The 12,250-nt window shown below is 38.6% G+C and overlaps 1 protein-coding gene across 1 annotated transcript; it reads right to left on the reverse strand.

Annotated features, from left to right (window-relative positions):
* Positions 1-6,222: 6,222 nt before the first annotated feature.
* On the reverse strand, positions 6,223-9,577 carry LOC112035486 (protein RTF1 homolog). The gene is made up of 2 exons (XM_024068310.2): positions 9,420-9,577; positions 6,223-8,522 (listed from the first exon to the last, which is right to left on the reverse strand). Exon 2 carries the CDS (start codon positions 8,475-8,477, stop codon positions 6,501-6,503), a length of 1,977 nt encoding a protein of 658 aa, XP_023924078.1. The 5' UTR covers positions 8,478-8,522; positions 9,420-9,577; the 3' UTR covers positions 6,223-6,500.
* Between the last annotated feature and the right edge of the window lie 2,673 nt (positions 9,578-12,250).

Here is a 12,250-nt window from a genome sequence, read left to right on the forward strand (position 1 = left end):
GCAGCCATCGAGACAGCTCACTCCGATGAATGCTCCATATCCCATCGCTTAGTGGGGACTCGAAATCATGGGACCCTTCCCTACAGCGATACAGCAACTCAAGTTTCTTGTTGTAAGAATTGATTACTTCACCAAATGGGTAAAGGCTAAACCCTTGGCTACTTTCACCATGAAGAATGTCCAAAGTTTCGTCTAGAAAAGCATTGTTTGCCGCTTAGGGATCCCTAGAGTTTTTGTCTCTTAACAATGGAAAGCAATTTGACAAAGACGCATTCAAAGACTTCTGCCAATAGCTAGGGATCAGAAAACCACTACTCTTCACCTGCTCACCCATAGGCCAATGGACAGGTTGAGGTTACAAACCGATCCTTGCTCAAGATAATCAAGACTCGACTTGAGGAGGTAAAAGGGATATGGCCAAACAAACTACCAAGCATCTTGTAGGCATATAGGACAACGGCCTAAACACCCACAGGTGAAACACCATTCTGCCTTGCATTTGAAAATGAAGCTGTTATTTAAGCAGAAGTAGGGCTTACTAGCTACAGGATAGCTCACCATGATGAAGCGAGGAACGAAGAAGGAATACGCCTACAATTAGATCTACTAGATAAATTCAGGGCGATGGTTGAACAACAGATGACTTGCTACCAGGACCTAATGGCCAAGCGTTACAACACCAAGGTCGAGCCTCGGCACTTTGATGTTGGGGACCTCGTCCTAAGGAAGATAACAATAGCCATCAAAGATCCCACACATGGCAAGATAGGCTCCAATTAGGAAGGACCCTATCGGATCATAAACTGCTATAGAAGGGGCACCTACCACCTAGAAACGCTCGACGGACAAAGTTTCCATCACCCTTGAAACATCGATCACTTGAGAAGATACTACCAGTAGTGCATAAATTACAAACTATGTCATCGCTTTTCCTTTAAATTTCGTTAAGTAGACTATTAAGTTTTTCAGTTCAATTTTTGCTAAGTAAACTCCAAAGGCCCATCGGGAAATTTATCTACATTTTTCATATATTAGGATTATTTTTAATAAGAGGAATTATTCTTGAAGAATTATCTGCTTTCAACAAGGAAAAGCTATAAAAATCTTAAGTCCTACCTACGGGGTGGATTGACGGCTAAGGACACCAACGGGTGCCTGGTCATTTATAAATTTTCTAAATCCTACCTTCAGGGCAGACCAACAACCAAGGACACCAACGGGTGCCTAGTCATTTACAAAAAATTTCAAGTCCTACCTACAGGGTAGACTAATGACCAAGGACACCGACAAGTGCCTATCACTTTTATTCTAAGTCGTCACTCACTTATATTCTAAATCCTACCTACAGGGTGGATCAACAACCAAGGACACCGATAGGTGCATGGTCACTTATGAAAATTCGAAGTTCCATCGTAGGGTGAATTGACAACCAAGGATATCGACGAGTGCCTAGTCACTCACTCATATTCTAAATCCGACCTACGGGGTGGACCAACAACCAAGCACACCAACAGGTGCCTGATCACTCAAAAACTCTAAGTCCCACCCACAAGGTGGATTGACGATTGATGGTATTGATGGGTGCTTGATCACTTACCTACCTCTGCCTAACCTTACGGCCAAAGGTACCAACGGGCATTTTCATCTAAGCCTCAGTTGCTAATCGAACAAAGGAACCAACATAGCGACGAATGTCTAGTCTACTGTCAAAATAAAAGTCATCTTGTTAAGTTATCAGCCTAATCTTATGAAAGAGCACTCAGGCTATGGCCTAAGCTAAAACCAACGGGCACAAACACTTAACATTTTTGTTAAATTTTATGAAAGAGCACCCTCACTTCAAGTGAACCCGACAAATGCTCAGGCTATGGCCTAAGCTAAAACAGACAAGTGCAAACACCATTTTCTATTGTTTTTAGAAAGCACTCTCATCAAGAATAAGGTATTCACAACCGACGGATACACCATAGTCAACAAAGTGCAAACAATGTAAAGAATAAATGAGAAATAAGAAATGCATTATATAAAACCTGATGAGGGCATAAAATGTACTTGTACCCAAAACAAGGCACCCATATTGTTTTCAAATTACATACAAAAATAAAAGAAAAAACTTTAAGCTTGGGGGTTGTCAGTGGCCTTGGTTGGCTACTCATTAGTCTCTTTCCCTTCTGGTATGTCTGCTCCCTTGTCCTCTAGACTGACGGCTTCCTCCTCTTGAAGATCGGCCTCCTCCTCATCTAGTACACCACCAACATGGGGTCATTCGGATTGAGGTGTTTATCTGGACTTGGGAGAAATCCATGCCAGGGAACAAAAGGATGGCCTGCTTGTGAAAGTCCTCGAAGCCGTTGCCATATTGGATCCTAATCTCGTCAAAGTAAGCTTGAGACATCTGGAACTCTGTGATAGCCTCGTCCTTGACCTTGTCCACATGCTCATGAAGAGCAGTCAACTCAGTCCTTAGGTTAGAGTTCTCCTTTGTTAGCTCCTTAACCTGACGGGTGCTTCCTTCCAATTGACTCACCTTCTCTTTTTGCTATTTCATGGTGTTCAAGAGATGGATGGCCTCTTTGTAACCCTTGACCTTGTCCTCTTCAGCCCCCAGACAGGTCCTCAAGCGCTTAACCAACGTCTCCCTCATTGTGCATCTAATTTGGAAGGCCCTCATCCTCACCAAGGCTTGGAAATAGACGAACAAGAAGAGTTACACCTAAATAACCTACATACTCAAACAAATGAAAGGCAAAGAAAGAAACCATAGCTCGCTCTTATCACATCAAAAAGGCATAAATCTCCCAGTGCCTCAACCTCGTGCTCTGAGCACTCGCCTAAATCAGTATCATGGACGAGCGAGTGGCCGTGTCCACTACAAACTCCTTGCTCTTCACCGGTAGAGGGATAGAAGGGTGGATGGGAGGACCTTAAGAGGTTATTAAACCTTTTCCTACGCCATGAAAAGGAGGCTCAGGCATGTTTTAGACCATCTTCGCTTAATCCAGATGGTCAGAAGAGCCTTAGACCTTCTTGCTAAACTGGCCTGCATTCGTTGGTTGCTTTCTCTTCTAGCTAACCTTCGTAAGAGGGATCGACGGCCTGCCAAATTTGGCGTGAAGAGCAACAGCCTTCCTTATCTCTCAGCTTGCTTGTTCTTCCCAGCTTCCATTTCTGAAACCGAAGTGGAAAATGAGTTAGGTAGGAAATCTAAACTACATAAAGAACCAACGAATGAAAACACTTACGAATTCAGGAAAAGGAATCGAGTCGTCAAGCTTTAAAATTAGGAATGGGTCCTCCACAAAAAGCATGAAGAATGTCTAGAGTGACGAGCGTATTCCAAAATCTTTGTTTAAAAGGAATGGCCAACACCCACTTAAGGAAATCTTCTTGTTTCGAAGTGATCGTCTGGCAAGCTTTGGCTGAAATGCAAAAAGAAACAAGTTAGTTGGACAAAAATATAAATAAAACCAACGGTTAAGGTAATACGCAACCAAAGACTTACCAAATTTGTCCAAAATCCCCCAGGCATGATCATAGAAACCACCTAAACTATCCCATTTGTTGGGTCTACACACCCAATAAACCCCTTGGATAAAAAGAACCTACTCTTCCTCTAATGGTTGGAGTCAAGCATGTTAGACACCAACCTTAGTGTTATCCAACGACACATGAAGTTGTAAAAGCCCTTCGATTATGCAATCTCCTAGGGCTTGTAGCAGTAGAAGAATTCTTCAAGAGTTAGGGATCGATAGCCCCCACTTAGCTGATCCCACAAAACCTCAGCACCTATGAAGATTCTCCAAGCGTTGGGGGCTATCTGGTAGACAGATAAACCCATGTAATCCGCTAACTAACAATGGAGCTGGCTAAGAGGTAGCGTCAACCCCGCGATAAAGGCTGCCCCATAAAAGCCAACCTCATGTGACTCCCCTGCATAGCATGTCTCCCCTTTATTAGCCTTCCTAATGGGGATATCATTGGGGATCTAGAAATGAGGTCTGAGTCTACTAAAAACCTCATTTGTCATGCTCACTGGAAAATCATTGACTAACTAGATTCAGGGAAGCATGACTTTTTTATGACCACGTCCCGACGGACTAGCTTCCCCCTCCTCCTCAGATGGCAAATCTACCGACGACTCCCTCTTAGAGCCAAACGGGTCATCTGACACATACTCGTATCCTGACAATGAATATTCACTCGTCACTTCACTACTTCCTGACATTCCCTCACCTATAAGCAACAGATGGAAACTAAGATTCTACTCGCTCAAACTCCCAAACAAAGGACTAAAAACTGTTTATCAAAACCAAAAATAAAAAATAAAAAATGAAATGATAAAGCAAAAAGAAAAGAAGAGAGACTTACGTAGTTGCTACCAATGGGAGTAAGCAACAAATAAATGAAAGCGATGATTCTCCTTTAGGCAACAAGTGACTTCCAAAGAAACTGACAGAAGGAAAGAGCTCTAATTAGGTGCTTGAAAGTAAAAAAAAATGGCAAATGAGAGGGTAAGAGTGGCATTGAACTAATTATAGAACGAAGGAGCATGAAAAACGAAGCAACGCTATAATTCAAGTTGCCCAATTAGGGATCGCTATGTGTCACCTAGTCTCACTAAAAGACATTTTTACCCCTATAGATGGCACGAAGGTCTAGACAAAGGAATTAATGACTAAAAAGCATCTTTCGTATCCATTGCCCATTGGCTACCCTGACGAACAATGGAGTAAGGAGTAGCTGATAGGGGTATTTTCGTCTAAGAAAGTCTGTAGATACTTTGACCCATCAGGGTGAAATACCTTGTCTTTGACCCGTTAGGATAAAAACCCCCTTCAATCCCTTTAAAATCCCGATGTTTCGATGCTCCATTCCCCTTAAAGACCCGTCGGGTAGCTCGCGTATATGCCCAACAGACAATTCACACCTCATCATTTGCATATCGACGGATGGATGATCATATTGACGAATGGATGATCATATCGACGGTTGAACATAATGGGTCCCACAAGCCTTTATGTATTCTCCACGCATGTGTCTCTATATGGAAATAACTTGCACACCACACCCAAAGACTCTACTACACGTTTGTATCTTCCCTGTGTGGGAAGAGAAACACTAAGATCTCGGAGCCTTAACTCTAAATCCTCTCTACAAGGAAAGCTCCTACATTCAAGGGATCTTGATTAGCTCTATACCACTTTATAAGCACCAAACCTTCTCTTCCTTAAAGTATGTGAAAATTCTTAGCTTTAACACTATTGAGTTTTTGGAGATAACTTGCACACCACACCCAAAGACTCTACTACGCGTTTGTATCTTCCCTGTGTGGGAAGAGAAACACTAAGATCTTGGAGCCTTAACTCTAAATCCTCTCTACAAGGAAAGCTCCTACATTCAAGGGATCTTGATTAGCTCTATACCACTTTATAAGCACCAAACCTTCTCTTCCTTAAAGTATGTGAAAATTCTTAGCTCTAACACTATTGAGTTTTTGGAGATTTTTCTATCATTGACTTAACCTTCGGAGGGTCTTTGACCGGCACTTCACTGGTGCTCTCTGTTGCTTCTTTGTTCTCTTGTTCTTCGAGTACCCTCATTGGCGTGCGTGTGGATGGTCAACTCATTGACGATTTTTATGCATCATCAGATAGACAAGTTTATGTTGCTTTAATTTGGTTTCACAGGTTGTAGCAATAGTAGTAGTATATGACCATGTTTTAGTACACTTGTAGCAGAGTTAAATACGATTGAGAGTAATATCCATAAAACTTGTAGCTGTCCATTTGATTCTACAACTACAAGAACACCAAAATCAGAAAAATATATTATGGCTCTGGTTGCCCTTGCCCAGACCAGCAGCAGCAAAATGCAGAGCTTTTCATCAATTGGTTGACATCTCCTGCATAAAAAAAATGAGTTTTGAGCACCTGGCTGCAATCACTCTCAACATCTTTTATCTCTAATTAGAATGAATGCCTATGGCTATGCCACCAAGCAGGCTTGTCTGTTTTCCACCTCTCAATAGCTATATTGATTTTGTAAATCGGTGATGCATTGTTCTTAGGGAACCTATTCCAAAATATCAATCTTAATAATCTCTGCTACTGTGCTAATCTTTCATTCCAAACATCCATGCTGTGAGTGAGGTGAGTGGATGATGTCATGTCAGATGCCTCCAAATGTTCCACAACTCTTCCCACAAAGTCAGCAAAACATAACTATCGAACACCCAAACATTCTCAGACTAGGGTTAAGGTATTATAATGTTTTACACAGCAAGCATCCCAAATAACAAAAGAAGCAACTTTAGTGTCTCACTGCCGCAACAGTTGGGCAAAACAAATTGTAATAAAAGTAATTATCAGGAATGCTTGTATAAGACAAATTTGTTCTAGGACACAATAACATATCAGGTTACCCACATAACAAAGAATAAAATACAAGCTTTATCTTATACATCTGCATCGCTGAATCAATTTGATTCAAGAAACAACATTTCAGAGAAGCCCTCTTCTTCTCTTATAGTCACTAACCGTCAGGGTCAGTGCATGCCTCCTTCCATCATTCTCAGGGACTTTGCATCCAATTGTTGCTTCAATTCTTTGTTTCCTTGCCATGAATCCAGCCTGAGCTCCTTGGGGCCCACCAAACCTCTGAAGAGCAGCCAATGAAATTGGCAGCTCGAAATTATGCAGCAAATTTGACTCTGTCCCTTGATCCACAGGAGCACTAGTATCAACCAACTTCCCGGCATCAGCTGCCGCTTCCAAGGCTGCAGCTGTAGCGGCCAAGCCAACCTCTGTGATTACCTTTTCTCCAGTCACATTACTGACTACAACTGTAGCAGATGCACCATTAGCATCACCATTTGCCACCGTGGCCCCATTGGTTCCACCAGGCTTTGAAATGTAGTAATTCCTCGACCTAGTCCATCTCCTTGAAAAGGGATCATAACCAGCCTCCCCTGCTTTTAAACCCGTGTTTATGGGTTTCAGTTCTGATGCATTTTTGAAATTCTCAACCCTGTTCTTTCTGTTCATCTCGGCTAGCCTCATGGCCTTGGTATCTTTCTCCTGTGTTTGCCGGGATGCCTCTAATTGCTGCAGTCTTGTCTTGATCCTCCCCACCTCTGCCTCATCATGCTTGCTTTGTGCAATTTCCAACTCCCTCCTAAGCCGGTCCTTCTCAGCTGCAACATTAAGTGGTCTTGACAAAGAAGATTTTTTCTCTTGCAACATCTGCTTCACAGTGGCCGCCGAGTAAACATATGTGTTGGTTTTCTTAATAGCCTCCTTCTTTTCCAACACGTCCTGTTTGCTTGGCATCCGACCCCCGCTTCGTTCTACCTCCTTAATCCACTGTTTATACTCCTCCTCTAGTGGAGCTGAGTCAGAAACCATAGCCATCTGCCACCTGGCAGCAGAGCTTTCATTGCCCCATATAACATTTAGATACTTATACGTGGTTTTATTCTCCAGTCTGTACTGCCTGTCAGGTTCTGTGGCATCAACATTTCGGACCAAGCAAAGCCTGTATATAGGTCCAGATTTTGACCTCCCGATTCCAACCCTCACAAAGCAACCCACAATCAACTCCTCAAAGAATGGCTCCATAAACCATTTTCCTAGCTTTGACCTCCGAATAGTAATTTCCTTTATATCATCAAAAGATGGAACCTCAGATCCAGACATGCCCCTCTCGTCATCACTGTCAACCATTGCACCATCCCCTGTTGATCCTTCATCTTCGCTGTGGGACCTACTTTCACTCTCACTCTGACTAGAACTACTCACACTTGGTCTAGTGAAAGTTTTTCGCTTTGGTGAGAAAGTTCGATTCCCTGAACTTCCTCTAGATGCATCTCTTAATTTACGGTGAGCCTCCGGGTCTTGCTGCTTCAATCGCTTTGCTCGCAATTCATTCAATGCATCATCCTTGGCGGACCTGTCAGCAGATCTGGGTGTCAAGCGCAGACGAGATTGTGGAAGAGGTGGAGTCTCTTTTCTAGATTGGGTGGTCTTTCCGCTATCCCTCTTTGATCTAATTTTCTCCCGTAAATTCTTATCATTTTTCTTGGATGCCCTATCTGACAAGATCATCTCTCTTTCAAGTTCAGTCATCTGTGCAAGCTTTCGCCTGTCATCTTCATTCTTATAAAGATCCTCACCAACATCAGATTCATCACTGCTATCACCCTCACGATCAGACACGCCATCATCATCACCCTCTTCCTGGCTGCCCAGATCATCATCTCTTTCAGCAGGGTCCAACCTCTTCTTCAAAGGAACTTGAGATCCAGAGGGCTTTCTGCTTGCATAATCACGATCATCATCTGAATCATCATCCCTAGAGTCACTTCCACCATCAGAATATGAACCCTCACGTCGCCTTCTAGATGGTGGAACTGTGTTCCTTCTGCCTGCTGAACTGGTTCTTCCTGCAGCCTCCAGAAGCAAATTTTCTAAGTCTGCCATAATATGCTATGTCTCTGTATAAGCTGTGATAATATGCACCCCCTCCTGAATAAGCAGTGAAGTGTTCATTTATTAGTTTCAGTAGTCGAGACAATAAAAAAGAGAAAAATGATATATATATATATATATATATCTATATATATGACCACAAGATTTATCCTAGTTTTTAATATATATATATATATATATATCTATATATATGACCACAAGATTTATCCTAGTTTTTTTTTTTTTTTTTGACACATCAATGACTTACAACTTTCTTTTCCATGTAATGGTAAAAACTGTTTAATTTTATGTCAAGCATATTAGTAGATCTGAATCATCTGATGTTTATTTAGTCTGAAGTTCATTGTGAATTATATGAATGAGTTCTCTTTGTTAACTACACAAGTTCATCCAGTCAAGGTTATAGTGAATTTTAAGAATGACTTGTATTTGTTCACTAGCTCAACCACATGGATCAAATATCAACCCGTAGCATTCATTCATTGATTTAGATTTGAAGCTATAACATGATAGGACTTCTAGTCTGATTGCAATGGCATCAAACCGATTTGCCAAACCCTCATTTAACGCACAGTGTCATAAATTTACAAATTCAACTTTCTAAATTTATGTTTACTCCCCTTTTCTTTTGAGAAACAAATTCATAGGCAAACATCCCAACCCAAGTATTTTCCAAACTAAGTTTAAGAACTTTGTTTTAAAGATTTCATTAAAAAAAAAAAAAAAAAACTGTTGGTAAATTCTAACAAAAATTACCCAAAACTCGTTTCTAAAATTAAAAAATAATAATAATAATAATCAGAGCAGACCAAAGAAAATCGATGAACTTTAATATCATTGATCGAGCGAGTTTAAGGAAGCAAAAAGAAGCAATAATATAAAAGAAACCCTAGCGAGTGAGCAAAAATTGGGTGGATGAAGTAAGAAACATACCTTGTTGGAGGTCAGATCGTGGTTTTGATGTCGGATTCTTGTAGAGACAGAGACAGAGACAGAGGGCTTTTGTTTCGGCAGAGTTGAGGAGGAAATTTGGTGTGTGTGAGTGAGCAAGTACACAGTATTTCGCTATTTCTTTTTCATACTACTGACTACACTGCACGAATTAACTTTATAACTATAAAATACGCATATTCGTATGTGTACCAGGATACTCCCAAAATTATACTTCAGCCCCAACTTTTTGTGTGTCGTGTCATTCACCAATACAGTAATTCTACAAACACATTAAATTTCACTTTTTTGCCCCAATATTTAGGGTGGTAAAACTTGTGATTACTTCAATAATACTTTTATAGGGGACTATCACTAATATAACTTTTATTATATTGTGATATGATATCAATCAAAATTTGTTACTAATATAACTTCTACCTTTAATGGGTAAATAAGAGATTTAGGGTTTAATTTTCGCCTACACTAAAAATCAATTGGTGTCTTGGTTTGATACTAAAAAATACAATCATCAGAAGCAGACGCTATAGGTTGAAACTATATAAATAAATAAATAAACCAATTTTGAAACAAATTGTGAAATTTGTTATGTATCTAAACTTACTTATCAAACTATTGAAAAAATTTGCTAAATAATGTTATTTTATAACTAAACTTATTGACCGACCTATTGGAAAATTTGCTAAATAATGTTATTTTAATAATAACCATGCCATAAGAGAGTTTAAATCATGTTATGAAAGTATCATGTTTTTGAAACACAATTTTTACACCTAAGTAAATGTTAGGATTAGTACCCTTAAATCCTATTGTATGATGCTATATGCATTATTATGTATGACATTATGTATGACTTAATGTTGTGATTAATAAATTTTTTTTATTATTATCTAAAATAATGGTAACATGAATATTCAGACATTATCATATAGTCCATGAGATGTATAGTATGTGATTTATGTGAAAAGTTACAGAAGATATAAATCACAAGTTCTTTGTAAACTCAAAATTTTAGTTCGTAGTCGGTAATGAAATTGGGCATTTCATCTGTGAAGACTATAACATATCAACTAAGATGATTTGTCTTGATCATGAAAGTGATGACTTCTAGTTGATGTGTTGATATGTTTTAAGAGTTAAAACATATTGAACTAGACCGCTGTGAGATTTATTATTCTCCTAATGACTGTCAAATGAATAATAAATCTCACAACTTATATTTACTTGAACTTTTAATCCTAAGATGATAATGGACCTGATCATGAAGTGTATGTTGCTTTGATATATCAGGAATGAGATCTAAAGATACGATCAAAATCTCAGTATGTTGGGCATCCACATTTGGTGTTGATGGAACATATATTCTCAAGTGGAATTCATAATCTCTTAATGAAGATATAAAATATTCCCTTGAGATAAGTTTAATAGGTTCAGTTATTCAGAGAGTTAGATCTAACCACTTTGGTAAGAAGTTACTAAAATATATATTTATGAAATTGAATTTCATAAATATATGATGAATAACTTTAAAGGATTAAATCAGGTACTCAAGAATTAAGATGTAGTAATCTTCAAAGTGTCAGTCTATATTTATGATTTTGTATTACTACGAATATTTTATGAAGAGGTTGCATGTATAATAAAGTCTTGGGATATAATCTATTAATAAGGCCTAGAGTGCAATTATATAGTTGTATTAAATATAATTAATGGTAACTTTAGACTTGTCAAGAGTTGACAGAAAAGCCCAAGGCCTATTGGAGTTAGTGTCTTATTTGTTCTCTTTTAGTCCTACTCCAAGCCGCATACTAAAACCCAATTAGAAAGGCCCAAAAGGCTAGCCCAATTAGATAATCAATTATAAGGAGAGAAACATACATAATTTAGTAAGAATATATGAAATGGTATGTATGTGAGGGTTGGACACTTTTTCACACTCTCTTGAGCATACACATATAATTGATTGAGAGACCACACTTTTTGGGCATCAAGTGGAATTGGAGTGAAAATTAAAAGTGTTCCCAAGTGCTTCTAGTCTTTGTTTTGAAATTCACCACAACAAGGTACACTCTCTTGTTCTTATATTCTGAAATTTACATGATACATGTTATCAATTACGAATGAAGTAGATCCGTTAATTTTTCACTGTGTATGTTATATATGTGATACAAACATATAATTTTCCAACAATAAAATCTAGCCCTTAAAAAAACAAACAAAACAAAACAAGATTTCCAAATAACTTCAAATCAATATCAGTTTAAATAATAATAAGGATAAGTATTTGACAAATGACAATAATATTTTATTTTTAAAGAAAAAATAAATATTTTACAAAACCACGCATGTAGATTATTTTACTAAATCTAAATGTGAATATTTTGTTATATCATTTTTTTATATATATATAATTCTATAGTTGGCAATGAGGATATTCAAACCTTGATAGAATGAGATTTTAAATAATGTATCACTATGGACATTAATAGATTCATAAAATTCATATAGCAGTAAATCTTTGCGGTGAAATACTGAATCTCTATGTTGAGTCCATTTTATCATCTCGCCATGTGTTGAGCTTTTTTTTTTTTTTTTTTTTTTAAATACCATTCAAAGGCAGATAAACAAAAGTCACAAAAGAGCTGGATTGTGCCAGCAATAGTTCATTGGCATTTGAGTTGCCAATTTAGCTACTGACCATATAGGTTTAACAATCAAGTGGGGCACTAAGAACATATTGCAGCTAAGTACATTTTGGTTCAAAAAATTGAGATCAACTATTCAAGTCTGATGAAGCCAATCTGAGGTCTTTC

This window comes from Quercus suber, unplaced genomic scaffold (genome assembly GCF_002906115.3).
Source record: "Quercus suber isolate HL8 unplaced genomic scaffold, Cork oak 2.0 scaffold_144, whole genome shotgun sequence".
Lineage (NCBI taxonomy): Eukaryota > Viridiplantae > Streptophyta > Magnoliopsida > Fagales > Fagaceae > Quercus > Quercus suber.